Genomic DNA, 18,884 nt, shown 5'->3' with positions numbered 1-18,884 from the left:
GGGTAAGACAATTGATTTAGTCAAACAGAAATAAAATAGAAATCCTTTTTTAACAGAAGGCAGCCTATTTTATTACCAAGCAGCCGGGACTTAAATGTGTATAACAAAACAACTTACAAGTCATGGGTAAAAATCAACTACGAGGTAAACTAGTTTTAATTTTCTTTACATCTTTCTGTTTTTAATTGTATTTAAGTGTCCTTTTCTTTCCCTGATGCTTTTAGTTTATCTTATTGTAAAGCACTTTGAATTGCCTTGCTGCTGAAATGTGCTATATAAATAAAATTGCCTTGCCTTGCATCATAGGCTGTGGTGGGTGGAAAAAGACAATCGATCTGTTGGCGAATGTTTTATGCTGACCGCAATCTGATTGAAAAACAAATGTGTGCAATATCCAATCACGTGTTCACCTCTGCAGTAAAAATGAAATGAGGCTAATGAGGATGCAATTAGGTGTCAAAGTGCAAGAGAACACTAGGCAGGCCGATTTGTACCTGAGCTGAGTAGGGCGTTTACTGGGCAACAAGCTGCAGGATACAGAGTGAGCAGAGGAAAAAGAGGAAACAAGCCACAGTCTGTAGGAAAGAACAGGGCCTGAGAGGAAGCCAAGCAGCTGCTGGTAATTTGGACCAGCCCAGCTTCAACATTGCTGAGAACGCACGCAAACAAGCAGAGGAGGGGGATTGGGACTGAATAAAAATTGTGGGCGGCTCTCTTGTTAAAAGCACAGAGCCTGTTTGGTTGTGCTGCAGGGTAAAGAGCTTTTGTGGAGGAACATTTTTTCCTTTGCATTGAAATCTGATGCCCTCAGTAAAGCCCGAGCAGACGGAGGGAGACTCATATCCTGTTTGACTTTGTGTCAAGCATGGTCCTCCCTTCAAATTCGCTGCAGACGGAAGGCCAGTCCACAGAGGAGGACATGGTATTCAGTATCCAAAACAATGAATGCTCTTTGTTACACAAACCATTAAATTTGACACGAGCATATTCTCTGTTTCAGCTGTTGTTCTGGTTGTTCTCACTCTCCCCCAAACATCATAAAAAAAAAATGTCTCTTTTTACCGCAACTCACGTATTGTCTGTCCCCTATTCCCTCGCTCCTCCATCTCCCCCTCAGACCCGGGATGCCAACCATGCCGGGGACCAGCTGGCAGCGGAGAAAAGCAGCAGGATGGCCAGGATCCTGAACCACACCGGGCTGGGAATCGGCATCGCAATGCTTGTCATCAGCATCGCCTACTTCTCAATCGTGATGTCTTCGCATCATTAAAGCGGTGGGAGATCATTCACCATAATCCCAAATTTAGATCTCATCTGCTACATTACTGGTCTTCCAGAAGTGAGTCTTCTGGATGTTTATACGCCATATTTACTCAAATGTTGTGCAATTTATATTTGTACGATATTATTTTTATTACAGATTTCATTTAATCTTGCTACACAGGCAGTTCTACCACCACTGAATTACACATGTCATTGTTTCAAACATTTCGCTAGAGGAGTGATATGAATAAGTACCGCCTCAAGGTAAATGAATGAGGCGATACTTGGTCTCGCTGCAGGAGGATGAATTTGTTGCTATAAAACTGTTCAATTTGAAGCATGTAGTGCCTTTGTTCAAAATATATATAAAGTATGCCAAATTTGTGTATAAATAAAGTTCTAAATGTATTGAGAAAAACCCAACTTGTGCTGTCTTTGTCCATTTATATGATGATCTATCAGACCAGATCTGAAGCCAACGTTTATTCCATTACAAACATTTATCTCTTCAATATTTCTCTGCAAAGCTGAGGAACAACCAGGAACAACTTAAATGTAAAATAAATTGAGTCAAAAGCAGAGGGAGCACAGAACCAGACTGCAAATGGACGTGAATGAAGCAAAGATGTTTTTATGTTGTGATCTGAGGCTTGGGTTGAATATATTAGTATTCCATCACATCATCATCCAGATTTCATATAGAGGCAACTTGTGTTTAACTCAACAAGGTAAAACATCTAAAACATCCATGATGATGACTACCAGGATTTAGTAGAAAGTTGAATTTATTGAAGATGAGGAGGCAGAATTGAATTATATAAGAGCTGCACACACATAAATCAATTCAAATGGTCATAATCATTATTGATATTACTACCATAAATATTTGCACCCCCATATTTCCTCAGCTCTAGCACAGTTGGTTTAAGCATTAAGCACATGTATGTTATACCAGCGTTGACAGCAATATGACACACTGAGATCCTGGATGTGAAGCTGCATGATCAAGAATCTGGTTGAGTTGTAGTCATAATATCATGAAACTTCTCTGACCGTTAGTATCATAAGGTTCTTAGCGGCCCCACCCCTGTTTGGAGCTATGAACCAACATCCCCCCACAGCTACACGCCCACACTTCCTCCTTTCTCCTTTCTCAATCATCCTCATCCTCCTCTCTTCTTCATTTCACCATCACATCCATCTCTTTCCCCCTCCACATACCTCACATTACATCTGTGTTCTGTCAATTATCCTCCTCTTTTTCGCAGTGGACACACACACACACACACACACACCACACACACACACACACACACTGCCGTTAGCATTACTCAAAAACTTCTTCACTGATCTTCTGAACTGAACCAATACAATAATAAATTGAATTTGGTTGTGAATCAAGATTCTGGTATTGGAAAAGAATGCTTTCTAACATTAGAAGAGTGCAGGACCAATCAACATGTCAAAAGGGGAAACAAGTAAAGAAAAGCCTCATTAGTGGGCAAACAGGAAGAATCAGCTAATCAAAAGAAACATGCAGCAGACTGTTTCTACTCAGAGCTGAGTAACCGTGAGAATCTGCACCAGTGGCAGATTTTTTAATTGTACATATATTGAGAGATGTCTTAATAAATTAAAACACCTACATTGTTATCACAAGCTGAGACTATAGAGGGGTTAGTTTTGACTTAAAATACTGATTTTAATAAACCCCAGTGGGCTTGGATCAGCGCTCCAGATCGATCATTTATACTTAAACAATACCTCATGTTATCTTCTGGAAGATCATCAAAGAAACAAGGTCTCAACACTTCTTGAAACCAACAGCTTCTTGGAAACAGCTTTGTCCTAACCACACTGTGGTTGGTATAACGTTTCACAGTGGAAGTGACAAAACCACAGGCAGCAACAGAAATGAAAAGATTTGATTCAAACTTGATGATAGAAGAGTCCATATCCAAAAGAAAAGAATAATTAAAGGACAAACCCAATTCCAAAATGCCCATTATAAAAAAAGGTAGGACGTTGTAAAGCTAAGCGTCAGGTGGGGTGACTTCACTTTATACTCTTATTAAACAAAAGGAACTGAGGATCAAAGTACAACGTATACTCTGACCCACAGTTCTTTTTTTCCATTGCTTAAGTTCCTGTTATATTCCTGTTAACGCCTTATCTATGGAATAACAGTAACTGTTACTCATAGTCTGTTCCGTTTAACCCTTTCATGTCAGTTACATGAGCTCTGTGTCTCCACCCAAAACAGGGTTTTGCTATGATTGCTGTAGTTTGCTTTCATTCTTATCTCAATGTAAAATATGAGAATATACACGCAACCTGTAAGAACTGTAAGTAACTGTATGTACCCTATGACATCATTGCAATTCCAATCTACTTGTACTCTACCTCAGGGTCTATGTATAAAGTTAAACAACAATAGTAGTGATACAACCTTCCCTCCTTCTCTCTGTCTCTCTCTCCTCTTTCCCCTCTTTCTATATAAAAAATTATCTCCAAAATATCCTACAACTGTATGCGCATTGTCATGTACAATGTCTGCTTCAATAAAAACAAATTGCAAAAAAAGAGAATATACAAGAAACTATGAATGAAACTGGGTCATCTGAGGTACTTTCGTTTTTATTGACGTGACAGATTGGTTTTGTGGGAAGGATGCAACGGGAAGTTGACATGCAGGCTGTCGTGTTGTGAAACTTGTAAAGGCACGTTTGACCTTACATTTTTGTGTCACTTCCTCTACAAAGTTTACAGAATTAAAAGATCCACATCAGAAGTATGATCATAGCGGAGACGCTGTATTTACTCAACATGTTACAATTATCAATCACAATCATAAGCTAAGAAATAAGAATGAATAAATAATGGATTTGAAGGGAACCAGATCATACAATCTAGAAGAGAAAGATCTACAAAACAATAAGTCTAAATTATTGATTGTAGAAAGTCGATCATTCTAGAAAAAAATTACTTCTGGAATGAATTGATTAACGATACAGATTTTTTTTAAGTTTCATCTGTGGGCGATCTTCCGTCCGAGCTCTGCCTCAATGGCTGGAATTCGACTGCCCCCTGGTGGTCAACACCGGGGCGGACACTGAATTTAACACAACACTTAATTTCGCATTGATTTCTGGTCCAAAGACTTTTAAGAGCTTTTTTTTCTGTATTGAATGCACTTTATTTAACATATAGAAATAAATATAAATGCCAAAGCCAGAAAAAATATTTTCAATCAAGCAGAGACAGGGAGCAAACCTGTAAATATGAAGCACAATGATATTTGTATTTGTTAAATGTTTCAGATGGTCACACTTGGCACAGACTCCAGCTGAAATATAATAACAAAAACTTCTGGAGATACAGAAACTTGCTTCCCTTCTTTTCTTAAGCAAAGTATGACTATGTACAAAGCCAGCTGACACAGGAAAGGTGTTCAGGTTTAATCTGCTGCAAACAGATCAAATGAAGGCAGTACACACATAAGGGGGAGGTACAAAAAAGGGATGAACACAAAGACAACACAGTACTTTAGATGATACACATGTGCAACCAAAAGTGTAGCGATCCCAAATATAATCAACATTGTTACAGGAAGTCTATGTCCATAAATAGTGAATAGGAGGGCATTCGCTAACTCAGTGAGGATGGATAACAGGAGTGGAGAGAGGAGATGCCGTCTCAGTATGATCGGATGGCTGGAGGCACGTGGGCGCAATCCTGCTCGTCCAGAGAGGTGTCAATCACAGGGCGGTACTCCAAGGTCACCTGTGATTGGACAAAGGCACAACTACGTCAGACACCGACATTTCTGACCCTTTAAAGATACTGATTGATACTGGAGACATGTCAATCATCCAATTATGACATTACATTACATTACATTACGATCATTTGGCAGACGCTTTTATCCAAAGCGACTTACATTACATTTATTACCACCCTTCGCAGAGGGGGGAGCAATTGAGGGTTCGGTGCCTTGCTCAGGGGCACCTCGGCAGGGACTCGAACCGGCAACCCTCCGGTTCTTAAGCGGAAGCTCTACCCACAAGACTACTGCCTCCCATGTGGGGGAGGCATCATAAGGATAACTAATTGTCTTATGTTTCTATGTTAAGCGATTTGTGTGCGCATTAACTCCGAATCATAAAGCATCAGGGAGTAATTAAGAACATATTTCCCTCATCAATATGCAGCAAAGAGCTCCATAATGTAATCTACTCTGCACACACACACAGTAAAGTACCTTGCCAGTCTTGGGGTCAACGTAGGACAAAGTGTGCTTCCTCCAGTGCTGCTCAAAGGGCTTCTTCTCCTGGCCCTGCAGGGGCTTTGAGTAGTCATACTCGTCGAGTCGATCCTGCAATGCCAACAGAAATAGTGTTACTGCAATGAATGGCTGAAACAAACAATGAGTCCACATAAATCTAATAATAAAATGTACAATAACCAAGCCAGGTTAGGAAAGACAAAGATAAAGAGGAATGCAGTTCACAATGTGGTGACCCAGACCTTGAAGTCCTCTCTGGCGTGGGCTCCCCTGCTCTCCTTCCTCTGCTCTGCAGAGTTGATGGTCTGGACGGCGTTCAACATCAGGTTCTGCAGCTCCAGTGATTCCACCAGGTCTGTGTTCCACACGATGCCTGGAGCGAGGAGGAGAGGAGCACACCACAACAGTCACTCATCCACATCGCATGATAATGGCTTACAGTCTTGTCACAGAGTGAAGGGCTGTTCCCACAGAGGACAGACTGTTTGGGATGAAAAACGAATACACACAATCATGCCTGTGTGTCATTTTAAACTTCATGCTGTGATCGGAGTCTTGCCCTGTCTGCCTCGCTGCTTTCCTTCACCTGTTGCTCATTTGTGCTTGGAGTCAAGCTGCTAGACTCCCAATGGAAGTGGAAGCACATTTTGTAGCCTGAACAATCACTGTGGTCCAGAATGCAAACACTACATGAAGTGGAGGCGTGGTCTAAGAACACTCGGCATGACTTTGTCCTTTTCCTTTGTTCCAGGCCTTTGTTTGTCTTGTGGACAGGCCTTCTTAACGTTTGGGTTTAATGTGATCGTCCTCCCTTGCCACAAAAAAATTTTTCAGAGTGGCAGAAAATACGGGCAGGAACTATTGATTAAGAAAGATAGAAAGTGGTGTGTACGTACCTCTGTCAAATGTCTTGATGTCATCCAGGGTCTGATAGATGGCGTCCATTTTGTCACAGCCCTCCTTCAGGACAGAGCCGGTACGGAACACTGCAGCGTGAGACTGCATGGTCTGAAAGGAGAAGCATGCATGTGGGTGAAGGGCTTTACTTTCAACAGGACCTGCCCCCGTGTTCGTGAGTGAGTGAGTGAGTGAACGAGTGAGTGAACGAGTGAGTGAACGAGTGAGTGTGTGAGTGTACCTTCTGCATGTTGAGCCTGATCTCAGAGGTCCTCATGCTTCCGTTAGCAAACCTCAGCTTGTCCAGGTTGGCCACAGACTCCTCACCTGCGCTGGCATTCAAAGGGGACAGCTTCTCTCCTAGAGAACACACCAGTGTGAGCAGAGCAAAGTGGGTCAGCAATGTCACTCAACGACAAACACACAAAAGATGTCCACAGGTTTCTAGGCTCTAATTTAAAGATACTCTGATATGGGGCATCTGTCCTGCATCCTCTGACAGAGCTCCTCACCTGGTTTGTGCTCCTCAGCGATGGTCAAGGCGCAGGCTCTGCCGAACACCACCAGGTCCAGCAGGGAGTTAGCACCCAGCCGGTTGGCGCCGTGGACACTTGCACAACCCGACTCGCCACAGGCATACAGGCCGGGCACCACCTTGTCTGCACCATCGGTATATGTGATCACCTGATCAGAGAAACATTTTGTTAGTGGAGTGAGTTCAAGGCAGTAACTAACAGGGAGTGAGCCAAACTCTGAATCTACCTGTCCCTTGAAGTTGGTGGGGACACCGCCCATGTTGTAATGAACTGTGGGCAGAACGGGGATGGGCTCTTTGGTGACGTCGACCCCAGCAAAGATCATGGCTGTCTCGGAGATACCAGGCAGCCTGCTGGCCAGCTGCTGGGGAGGCAGATGGTGCAGCTGCAGGTACACATGGTCCTTCTCTGGACCAACGCCCCTGAGAAACAAACAGAGGGAAGGAGGGAAGAAAGGTGGAGTAGAAATGAGTGTAAGATTCATGTGCTACATATATAAATCACGCTGATATTTAACTTTATCTAATGATCACACACCTGCCCTCTCTGATCTCTATGGTCATGGAGCGGGACACAACGTCTCTGGAGGCCAAGTCTTTGGCGTTGGGTGCGTAGCGCTCCATGAAGCGCTCGCCCTCACTGTTGATCAGGATGCCGCCTTCGCCACGGCAACCCTCAGTGATCAGGCACCCAGCTCCATAGATGCCTGCAGAAATAATTCATGAATAAAATCAATCCCTGCACTCTACTCACATGTTTCTGCATGACAACGATGCCGTCTCTTAAATACGTTAAAGGTAACAATAGAGTGAGCTTCATTCAGCGGCATTCAGTGGCAGCTGTGTTGCACTCAAATCAAATCTATCAAATGATTTCTAAGAATGAAGCAGTGACTGATCACTGCAGCTTTATGGATGTAACACCTTTGAATGACACAATATGAGTTATACTGGCCAGGCAGTGATAAGAACATTTGGGAGGCAGTAGTCGAGTGGGTAGAGCTTCCGCTTAAGAACCGGAGGGTTGCCAGTTCGAGTCCCTGCCGAGGTGCCCCTGAGCAAGGCACCGAACCCTCAATTGCTCCCCCCTCTGCGAAGGGTGGTAATATAATGTAATGTAAGTCGCTTTGGATAAAAGCGTCTGCTAAATGATCGTAATGTAATGTAATGTAATGTAATTTACTTTGGGATTTTACAACAATGGCCAGTTTCCTTCAGTTAAGCCCTTCAGCTTGAAATGTTTTATTTATGGTTTTAGTGTTTTTACTGTTCATGTGTTTGGTACTAAATCGTATTAATGTCACTTGAAAGTATACAAACCATTAATAAAAAGATACAATCTCAAAAGTAAAAGCACATTATTGCCATTACGTTTACTTTACTTGACTGTTTGAACTGTGGTGAGAGTTGTTTTTCGTGAATGAAGAGTGAAGTTCAGTCTCTGTCACAGGCCACAACACACATAACCAGTCAGGTGTCAAATATCCAGAAGCTCAGTTAGAATAGCAGATGGAGTTCTAGTGAAACTGTGATTAACGATAAAAGGTAAAGATTTCAGATATGCATCAAGCTGGAGCTGTAAGTCACAGCTCTTCAAAATGAGATCTCAAGTCTATCTTAACTGCTTTAACGTTTCAGTAATCAACGTATTTTTGCTGTGATGTCCATCGTTTCTTTAAGTTAATGATTCTTTTGTTCCTCACCAGTGGGGTGGAACTGTACAAACTCCAAATCCTGGCAGGGCAACCCGGCTCTGGTCACCATGGCGGTTCCATCTCCGGTGCTAGTGTGGGCGGACGTGCAGCTGAAAAAGGTACGCCCATAACCGCTGGAGACAAGAGATAATACTTCAGGTTAAAAATGAGGAAATGTTTGACTGATCAGCTAATCCAGATATAAAAAGCAAAGTGACTATTTGTTCCCTGTGTGCAGCTCACCCTGTGGCGATGACAGTGTTCTGAGCTCTGAAGCGGTGGATGGATCCGTCCTCCATGCAGAGAGCAATCACTCCCTTACACTCCCCGTTCTCCATCAGCAGGTCCAGGGCGAAGTATTCCACAAAGTAACTGGTGTCGTAACGGAGTGACTTAACATGAAAAAGGAGCAGACGCATACATTGAATATTAAAAAAAATAAAATATGAATCTATGGGCAGATGCACATACATTGATGAACTGAATCTCTGTGTGTGTGTGTGTGTGTGTGTGTGTGTGTGTGTGTGTGTGTGTGTGTGTGTGTGTGTGTGTGTGTGTGTGTGTGTGTGTGTGTGTGTGTGTGTGTGTGTGTGTGTGTGTGTGTGTGTGTGTGTGTGTGTGTGTGTGTGTGTGTGTGTGTGTGTCTATACTGACCCGTCCATAGAGTGTGTGCAGCAGCGAGTGTCCGGTCCTGTCTGCCACGCAGCAGCAGCGATGGGCCTGGCCTCCCTTTCCATACTTGAGACTCTGACCGCCAAAGGCCCTCTGGTAAATCTTCCCTTCCTCTGTGCGGCTGAACGGCATGCCGAAGTTCTCCAGCTGGAAAAGGGGAATCGTCGGCAATATGAGTTTGAGAAAACTTTTAACAAATGCAAAATAACACAACACCGAACATCAAACTTATCTACCATGCATACGGTGATGAACAGAGTGACATCATGAGGGCAGGTACACACATCTGAGCCAAAGTCAGGGAAGGAATGCTGTGTTTACGGAATGTTACCTCCACGACGGCTGCAGGAGCCTGCTCTGTCATGTAGTGGATAGCGTCCTGGTCTCCTAGCCAATCAGATCCCTTCACTGTGTCATAGAAATGCCACCTCCAATCGTCATTCTCCATGTTCCCGAGGGCCGCATTGATCCCACCCTAAACAACATCACAACACCTCAATCAAACTTGAAAAGACAAGAGTGCTTTAGCTGATTGTCTTACTGGTTGACCTGAAGATAAGAAGAGATAAGAAACTCTTTATTAATCCTTAGAGTGGAAGCTCAGGTGACACAGCAGCAGAGTTGAAAGGACCAGCAAGAAAAGAGATAAGCTATCAAACTGAGACATAGTATGCATGAAACGTCAGAAGCATAAATGATTACATGGAACTGTCAACCACACAATCAAAAAGGCCATTTGAATTAAAGGCCATGGGCCAGACTAGAGATCCCACACAAGTTTAATTGTTTATGGACAGTAAAAGAATGTTGCAATTTGGTCATCGAGCCAATAAGGGGCCGGGAGATGAACTAGATCATTAGAAATTTGCAAGGTTCATATTATACTGAACAGTAGGATTTAGTGGTGTTTAAATGTGACATCATTGTTGTTACTTTGCTAGAGTTGGATGGCATCTCTTGTCAACATCACTGTTGCGCTGGTTACGCAAGTTACGCTGGTGTTGGCAACACTGGAGTATCTGTTTACATGATCCCTGTCTAATAAAACGTATAAACTTCAATTCAAATATTGGACTCAAAGTATTGCTGCACGAGTTTTTGTGGCTATCAGCATCCTATATTTCAAAGAAAAGAACTGAAGGATTTCTTTTACCTGTGCAGCAACAGTGTGAGACCGAGTCGGGAAGAGCTTTGTTACACAGGCGGTGTTGAAGCCGGCCTCTGATAGGCCAAACGCTGCTCTGAGCCCGGCTCCTCCGGCTCCGACCACCACCGCATCAAACTCATGATCCACAACTGGGTACTGGGTGGAGATCTGAGGAGGAGAGGAGGAACGTTCACATCAAAACCTCCACGAAAGATACATTTTACATATCAGGGACTATTGATAGATAAATGAGAGTTGATGATCCAAAGCTCACACATTTATACGTCATAAAAACCTAAAATATACAATTGTATTAAGAGGATATACCAGTTATAATAACACTATAATATGTAAATTACATTCAGCCATTCTGGATTATCAAAAAGCTTTTGTGTATCAGTGTGTGTGTGGATGGGACAGGAGACCCGCACAGCAAGGAGTGTAACCTTAGTACCTTATAAAAACAAACAAACTCCATGAGCTGGAGATGGTTTGAGACTGAGAGAAGAGATTCAGAGCAAATCATGGATTTTATTAGGTCTATCCTAATAATAAGATAAGATAAGTTAGAACTTCATTATCCTGACGGAAATAACTGAAGAATTTAAGAGAGCTACCAAATGTGGAGGCACAAGCAGTCTACTGTATGAAACTGTGGAGACTTTTGTCAGTTAAGATTAAGATACTTTGTCAAATTCCATGGAATCACATGCAGTTACATGATTTGAAACGCATCGTGCCTCTCTTACACATGCTTTTTTACAGAGGGAGTGCAGAGCAGGCATGATACGGCGCCCCTGGAACAGTTGGGTGTTCGGTGCTTTGCTCAAGGGCACCTCGGCAGTGCCCTGGAGCAAACTCTCCTGTTGCCAGGCCACTTTATTGGTCGATACGGGGACTGGAAGCAGCGACCCTCTGGTTACCAAGATGAGTCCCCAATGGACTGAGCTACTGCTGCCCCCTACTAATTGCGACTTACTTGAGATATCTAAGAAATATAGCCCAAGCCTACAATCCAGTAATTATCAGAGTAAAAACACATGTCAAACTTACGTCATCTGACACTTTGGCACTGTTCTTCTTGCCATAGACAGAGAAATGAAGATTCCTGGTACCGTGAACTGCAGCAACAGGGACCTAGCAGAGAGGAAAACATAGAGCTGAGTGAAATCACACACACTAGTTTCTAAATCAGCATGTAAAAGCATGTGAAGCACACACTCACATGCTGCTGCCTGACAACAATAACACACTTCTGGTATTTAGTGTAATCCCGATGTATTAACAAGGACATTTACGTTATTTTGACAGATACTACGATGACGACTGTCTTTAAGGGTAAATACCTTAGCCGAAAACATTTATAAGACATACTGCAACTGTTACATGAGACGTCTTTTCTTCAAGGGCAACTGAGGTAGCTAAATGGTTAATAACTCTGACTCATCGTTATAAGAAAAATCCCTCTCTACCGATTACTTTAAACATACAGATATAATTTTAGATATCTTAAAGGATCGCAAACCCATTCTACTGTTGATGCCACATCCAAATACTTGAACCTAAGCTAAACAACGGAGGTTACGCAAGTCAGAAGTCAGCCAGTTGCGAAACTTAAACATGCAGCAAATGTCTATCTTTGGCATACAAAAGACAATGGATACATTAATACATCGTGTATACATGTGTGGAAGCTGGAAATGTGTTTTTAAATAACTCACTGCTTTCGATTTGGAGAGAATCCTTTTAGAGAGGAGAGTGGACGCAGCACGGACACCGGCCATGTTGTCAACTAGAGGGACGATTATGTAGCAGGGGAGGAGGAACACATATGTGGCTGCACCGGTGACTGGATCAAACCATTCTTTAAAAAAAATGGGTGAATCGCTTACATCACGACAGAAGGGAAAATTATGAAAACTTTTCTTAGCACAATATAAAAGCGTCTGTCGCATTAATTTGTCACTTAAATCAGAAAAAATACAGAAATGACCAACCACAGATGTAATTGCAGACATTAATGAGGAAATGAAATACAAGTACAATTCAAGGAGTACCCTCGGTCGGTGCGGATGGAGTTTGAACCCGTATGGCTGTTGTATAATCTGTGGTGTGCAGGACCAAATACATAAGTGACCTAGAGTTTTGCTTCAAGGTGAGAAACAGCTACGGTTTCTACAGACAAACGCTGGTTTACAGTCGAACACAGAAATCTGCTCTCTGCAGTGTTGATATGGAAACGTTTAGAAAAGTCACCCACACCAGACAGCAAGCTAAGATGTTAATTAGCGTGTTAGCTCATAGCAAGCTAACCATTTCCCGGTTGGTTAGCTGACTGTCAAACTTCCCAATTCATATTCAGGTCCGTCTCTTTGTTCGAATTGTTATGATAATGAAATGCCAAAACATCCACTGTCACATTGCAATACTATAAAGTCAATGTGTTAGTGGGTCTAAACCCAAGTTATTGCAAAATGAAAGTCTACCATATTATGTAAACAATGGATTGTGTTGGACGCAAGGGACTTCATAATGACGTAATGCGGTGTCCAGCACGTGTTTCTAACCTTATGATTATTGGTGTTGTCAAAAAACAATATATGGACAAAAAATGTACTTTGTGTTTTGCAAATGTTTTGTTGGGTTGCAGGTGATGCTGAGTCAGATGTTTCGGTATTGTGTGTGTGATTGATTGATGCTGCAGCCTCCATGAACAACTTGAATGACCCACCAAGATGGAACATTCAGCCAGAACCCAGAGGCCGTGGGAGAGCAGGAGCAGGTGATGGGAACCAATGGAACTACGCTCTGCTGGTCCCCATGCTGGGACTGGCTGCATTTCGTGAGTTCCACATGAAAATTACATTAAAACTGTTGTGTGTGGTTGAGGACACAGGTTTGCATAAGATTCAGGGTGCTGATTGTGCTCATGAAGGGTTAAGACACGTTCAGACATATTCTGTAATCTGTTCTTCCAGTAAAGACTATATGCAGGTTCTGGGACATTTTATACTACCGCTTACCAAAGTTTCCAGTTCATCCAGCTTGCATGTATGAGCAATAAATTGGGATAAATACTCCTTATGAAATCCAGATGTGTACAGAATTACAGTGCTTACATGTCACGTGTCATTTACATTTCTACAAATTTAGTGATTCAGGAAATGCAAGTACCCCATTAAAATGTTTTCTTCTTCTCACCCCCCCTACCGCTCTTCAGGTTGGATTTGGACTCGAGAGTCTCAGAGGGAGATCGATCAAATCAAAGCCCAGTATGACCAAGATGTGTCCCACATAAGAAACAAGATGGAGAGACAGTACAGAGAGACGCTGACAGAGAGGCGCAGGGCAGTGGCATCGCTGGAGTTGGAGCTGGAGAAGGAGAGACAGAGGGTCAAAGGCTTCAAGCTGGCCATGTCCTCACAGAGCCAGCGGGTGATGGAAGAACGGAAACAGTTACAGCAGGTAAATATCTCACTATCTTCATCATCTTCTTGTGTTGTTATCCTGCTTGTTTTTGCCTTTGACATCTTCATACACTCCTCCTCAGAAGAGAAAGAAAGGCTTCTGTTGACAGGCCCTTCGTACCTTTTCATCTATGTTCTCTCCTCCCTAAAGAGAATCTCTTTGTCTTTTTGTTTACAAGGAACGTGACTCTTTAGAGACAGAAAAGAAAAGGGTGGTAGAGTCCGGTGCTGCCGGAGCGATGCTGCACGTTGCCCTGGAACGAGAGAACAACTGGTACCAGCGAGCCACGGCCACTCTGAAGGAACTAGAGGCTCAGCTCGTGGAGCGACAGAACGTCTTCTGTTCCATCACCCAACCCCGAGGGAAACGGGTAGAAATGGAACGTGATATGCTGCTTAAGGTGGTCAAAGAACCCATTGGCGAAGAACTCAACTTAGAGGCAGATCTGAAGGTAATCTTTAGAAGAGATACGTATTGTGCGGACATGAGGAATACAGACAAGAGGAAGAACGGAAGCCTTATGTGGGTGTATCTGAAATACTGGCAGCAGCAGGTCACCGTCCAGAAACACAAAAGAGCTGAGGAAGCCATTCTAGGAGGGAAAACTCAGTCTCACACAAAGTGACCTTAGACAGAATCAGTTTTTCATTTGACTTTAATGTGTAATGAATGTTGAAACTTTGTGGGTCAAGGGTGGGAATGCCGTGCAGTGTCAGTCTGTGGAAAATGATCTTACACAAGCAGTAAGGAAGAAATCTCACCATAATAATTCTCAACTTCCACTCCTGACGTCAGTGTTGGAAAGAATGGATTTGTTTTGTTTCCAGCATGCAGAAGTACATTATTCAGATTTGTTTCAGAAGCTCAAAGATATTGTAGTTTAGACAGTGCGCTTCATATCAACAGTTGAAATAAATATATCTAATAAAATGCACTCAGAATAACTCAGCTGCTGTGGATAAAAAAAGTTTTAAAAGTTTACACACTACTTCTTCTGTATGCAAACACTCCCGGCAACAACAGACAACTGGAGCCTTTCATCAAACCAACATGAATGTGGGTTGGGTATTGATAAGTAGCATCACTTCTCAAGTAGAATTACTAAAATTATTGTCGTTTTTAGTGTTGATAACTTTGCCTAATTTCAAAACCCTCTGAATCTCTTTTTAGGGTGGTGAGTGCCATGTAACTCTATGTCCATATCTTTGCTGTTGCTCTTTGTTTTGGAAATACATTTCTAAAAAGAACACTACATAAGGATGCAAAGCTTCTGATGTGGTGTCATGATATGCATGTCTGCCTTTGGGAAAATGCAATCTTACGGGTATTTAAGGGGATTGGCTGAAAAGTATTTTCAGTGTAATCTAACAATGTTGTCTAAATACAGCTTTGAATCATAAATGATGATTAGATGAACTTTAATGTTGTGGATACCATCATCTGGTTTTACAGGCGTTTGCAATCTTTCCGTCCATGGAATTGCCTCCCATCTATAACTTTTCTGCTTATAATCCGCTGCATCATATGTATCTGATTCTCATCACTAGATTTAAATGATTTTTTCTGTTACAAGTTGTTAAATCAATGCATGATAATGGGAGTTTCATGATTATCAGGGAGACAGGAATTTCAAGGCGTTGCATGTGTATTGATCCAAATCTGAAAGAAAAAATGTCATAAAATACAGCTCAGTACTAACACCTGTCACCACATTATAATGAAAACTATCTAATAATCCTGTTTCACATTTCACACAGGTTCCAAAAGGCTAAAATAAAGCTGTAGCATTTCCAAATAGGCTCTATCCCTCTTCAGTGAAAGGATATACTGAATGTATGATGCATTTTGGATGAAATGTCATAAAGTGAGCTGAACACTGACTCTCATATGAAACAATTCTGTATGATCCTTTAATAAAAGTTTGGTTGAGGTATTTCATTTGTGTATTTTTGTTAACTCCAGATACGTAAGCGTGTCTGATATAAGGATGGGGTTTCAAGAGAAATTCACAAATAAAAAAACAGGATTTATTGATGTTTGAGATTAGTTTTTAGGTTTTAGAATCTATGATAGTTGTTCAATTATCAACAATTCTAAATCAGACTCGGCCAATGGAAGTACACTTTTTAAGTTCATCGACATAAGGAAATGTATGTACTGTACATATACTGAAAATATGTCAGTCTCTACAATATATGAAGATGGATCCCATGTTTCATTGTCATTACAGGGTCCTTCTAGTGATGTGATGGGCTTTTTAAATGAATATCAGGCTGTTCATTACCTCTAATCCAGAAGTTTCATCATAGAACACATCAAAACATCAACAACATTATTTCTGATACCTGATTAAATGATGGAGAATGCACGCTATAACATTTATCATTCTCAAATACTGTTCAAATAATCTTCCTCCTCCTTGTGTCACACCCTCCTCTGCACCCTATGAGAGGTGCTGCTTGGAGACGACATGAAGCTCGAAGCTCTGAATTTCACTCCGTTTGGCTGGACGTGCTGCTGCGGGAGGCCCTTCGTTACAGTCGTCACCTCCTGTTGGCCTGCATGCTCTCCATGGTTCTCGTTCAGTTTCACAGAATCCTGACCTAGCGAGCACCTGAAGAAGGATGTGTACTGATGTGACTTTCTGCTGAGGTGCTGCTGCTCTGTCATTGCTCCTCTGCAGTTGCTCAGCTTCAGCGTCTGTCCGACATCCCGCTCAGTCAAGAAGTGGAACACCTGTTGCTGCTCATAACTCTGCTTACGCATGCTGTCTGTCTCTGACAGTGTCAGCCTGGAATACACAATAAACCTCAGTTAAATTAGTTGAATCTACCTATATAAAGTAAATCCTCTCAAATGTGAAAACCTTTCTCATATGATGCATTGCAACATTTGCATTTATTTAATGCTCATGATGCAAATAACACCACTGGTTAATAATCTACAAGCACTAATGGTTTTCTCATTGACATAAAATTGTGAAGCTGGCTGCATCTGTGCCAAACGCCATTCAGTGATGTCACATCAGGTGTTTCCCATCTGCTATCACAGGTAAAATATCTACTGCTTCCACCTACTTATATTGTGATCTTGTCTCCATGACCAGGCTCAGCCAGTTTGCTTCATAGCTCTCTTTCATCTTCTGTTTCTCCTCGTGAAGATCACACCAGGAGTCCATCAGGTAGCAGCCCCCTCTCCTGCTCATACACAGCATGATGAGCTTTGTACCTATGCAAAGAAAGGGTTGGAGATAAACACTCCTCTCCCACCTGTGTCCTATGACTGAGTAAGGAAAAGATTGTCCAGTGAACAGATACAAGCTATTGTGTCCTGTGTTTCCCTGTGTTCCAGCATGTATGTTATTTGTGTGTGTTCGGCAAGCTTTTAAATACTCACTTCACTTTCTATTTTTACTCTTTTACGTCACATCAGGGTGAATGTCCAATCCATCCATCATGATGGTTGGTTTTCATTTCAAATCATGAGGTGCATCAGCTCTTTCCATGACATTGACCAGAAACCTTGATGACAGGTTTGTTGACAGGTGTGTACATGGAACAAACTTCAAATGGATAAGAGTATAATCTTAAACGTGTCTGTTTGTGATGACATAAATATGGAATGACTAATCCCCCTTCAGCCGGGGTCCAGAACATGAAGTCAGAGTAAAAGTTCTCACTCTCCTCAGGTGTCACTTCAAGGAAGCAGCTGAGCGTGATCAGATCCCTGCCATGCACTAATGATTACATCATCGGTCAAGACATGGCAAAGAAAAGAAAGAATTGAATGAATTCACTGGAATGAATCCAATTCAATATTCTGATTCTGGTTTCTGGATGCTGATATGTGGTTTTTGCTATACAGTTTAGAAATCAGATCCGGAATAACTTGAAGATTTTTTAGAAAGATTCTGTTTAACCAACACAACAGGGGCCTAGAATGGTTCAGCTCTGTCTCTGAGAGAGGGGCAGGTGGGGCATGGAGTGATTCAGCTTCAGTTCCTGAGGACATCTTATTTGACTCTTTCACGGGACTCCATTAAGGTGCTCTTAAAACCAAACAATCTTGACTTTTACAATTCTGGCTTTAGATTGCCTGTATCCTTGGGGTCATGGTGAGGGCTATAGCTTACCCCAAAGTTATTGAGGTGGAGACAGGGTCACTAGTCCATCACAGGGTTAACATGAGACACATGAGACACATGAGAAAGCTCAATCACAGCTTAACCTTGTGCAGAAAACTTGCGCATAGTGGATGAATGGGATGAATGTATCTTTGTGGTCACTTTGAGATCCTCCAGAGCTCCATTACTGTATCGTCACATATTGATACAACTTATGTTGTACTGTTTTGTTTTGCAAATGTTTTTTTTCAGGGAGTTTTTCTGTGTTTGCTATGAGATCTTGCACTGGGTCAGGAACCATGGAGCGAGGGGCTGTAAACTATGTATTAGATATTGGCCAATTCAAATAACGTTCCCAGTATTCATCCACAACGCTCCATGATGCTGTCACAGGCACTGCTCAGCAGTCTTCTGAACTTGGTCTGGGATTCCAGTTTGACAAAGATCCCAGTAGGTAAGATCTACCCCAGAGACACAAGGGCCAAAAGGAGCTCAGCTCAACTCTGAAACTGAATATGAGGACTTTCTGTTCTAAAGGCACAACTTGTAAAGTGCTAATTGCTTTTCCATCATGATGTCAACTTTGTAATGTTTGTATGTAATGTAATATAATCTCTAATAACAACACATGACCATCCACACACTGATACTAGGATTTGATCACTTGACTGTGACACTTACATACAAACAAGTAAATCTATCTGTTGCCAGAAATACCGATATGTTTGGAGGATGCTGATGATGTGATAGTGGGATAAGAGTGTCGTGATGCCTGAATACACTGTGGTGTACTAGAGTCA

At 42.1% G+C, this 18,884-nt stretch overlaps 3 protein-coding genes across 3 annotated transcripts; 1 reads left to right on the top strand and 2 right to left on the bottom strand.

Moving 5' to 3' along the window:
- Nucleotides 1-4,674: 4,674 nt before the first annotated feature.
- Nucleotides 4,675-12,296, bottom strand: sdha (succinate dehydrogenase complex, subunit A, flavoprotein (Fp)). Its single transcript, XM_076150364.1, has 15 exons — nt 12,215-12,296; nt 11,547-11,630; nt 10,500-10,661; nt 9,678-9,821; nt 9,329-9,493; nt 8,918-9,066; nt 8,684-8,808; nt 7,519-7,687; nt 7,208-7,403; nt 6,958-7,129; nt 6,687-6,805; nt 6,445-6,556; nt 5,791-5,921; nt 5,525-5,638; nt 4,675-5,046 (listed from the first exon to the last, which is right to left on the bottom strand). The coding sequence occupies exons 1-15, from the start codon at nt 12,275-12,277 to the stop codon at nt 4,960-4,962; spliced, it is 1,992 nt and encodes a 663-aa protein (XP_076006479.1). The 5' UTR covers nt 12,278-12,296; the 3' UTR covers nt 4,675-4,959.
- Nucleotides 12,297-12,542: 246 nt separating this feature from the next.
- Nucleotides 12,543-15,894, top strand: ccdc127a (coiled-coil domain containing 127a). Its single transcript, XM_076150369.1, has 4 exons — nt 12,543-12,648; nt 13,144-13,335; nt 13,714-13,958; nt 14,140-15,894. The coding sequence occupies exons 2-4, from the start codon at nt 13,203-13,205 to the stop codon at nt 14,584-14,586; spliced, it is 825 nt and encodes a 274-aa protein (XP_076006484.1). The 5' UTR covers nt 12,543-12,648; nt 13,144-13,202; the 3' UTR covers nt 14,587-15,894.
- A 491-nt stretch (nt 15,895-16,385) lies between these two features.
- LOC143000777 (uncharacterized) lies at nt 16,386-17,175 on the bottom strand. The gene is made up of 2 exons (XM_076150206.1): nt 17,039-17,175; nt 16,386-16,752 (listed from the first exon to the last, which is right to left on the bottom strand). The coding sequence occupies exons 1-2, from the start codon at nt 17,173-17,175 to the stop codon at nt 16,386-16,388; spliced, it is 504 nt and encodes a 167-aa protein (XP_076006321.1).
- Nucleotides 17,176-18,884: the final 1,709 nt, after the last annotated feature.

The sequence above is a fragment of the Genypterus blacodes genome, unplaced genomic scaffold, assembly GCF_046128005.1.
Source record: "Genypterus blacodes isolate CSIRO-AG114 ecotype Tasmania unplaced genomic scaffold, CSIRO-AGI_Gbla_v1 ptg000052l_1, whole genome shotgun sequence".
NCBI lineage: Eukaryota > Metazoa > Chordata > Actinopteri > Ophidiiformes > Ophidiidae > Genypterus > Genypterus blacodes.
This window is presented reverse-complemented; position numbering and strand designations above follow the sequence as displayed.

Excerpts from the sequence above, each read along its gene's own strand:
- sdha (XM_076150364.1), bottom strand. The coding sequence starts at position 12,277 with ATGGCCGGTGTCCGTGCTGCGTCCACTCTCCTCTCTAAAAGGATTCTC. Across the intron at positions 8,809-8,917 it reads AACACTGTCATCGCCACAGG|CGGTTATGGGCGTACCTTTT; the intron begins GTGAGCTGCACA and ends TCTTGTCTCCAG. Across the intron at positions 5,047-5,524 it reads TTGACCCCAAGACTGGCAAG|GTGACCTTGGAGTACCGCCC; the intron begins GTACTTTACTGT and ends GTCCAATCACAG.
- ccdc127a (XM_076150369.1), top strand. The coding sequence starts at position 13,203 with ATGAACAACTTGAATGACCCACCAAGATGGAACATTCAGCCAGAACCC. Across the intron at positions 13,336-13,713 it reads GCTGGGACTGGCTGCATTTC|GTTGGATTTGGACTCGAGAG; the intron begins GTGAGTTCCACA and ends ACCGCTCTTCAG. Across the intron at positions 13,959-14,139 it reads AACGGAAACAGTTACAGCAG|GAACGTGACTCTTTAGAGAC; the intron begins GTAAATATCTCA and ends TTTGTTTACAAG.
- LOC143000777 (XM_076150206.1), bottom strand. The coding sequence starts at position 17,175 with ATGCTGTGTATGAGCAGGAGAGGGGGCTGCTACCTGATGGACTCCTGG. Across the intron at positions 16,753-17,038 it reads GAGACAAGATCACAATATAA|GCTGACACTGTCAGAGACAG; the intron begins GTAGGTGGAAGC and ends TGTGTATTCCAG.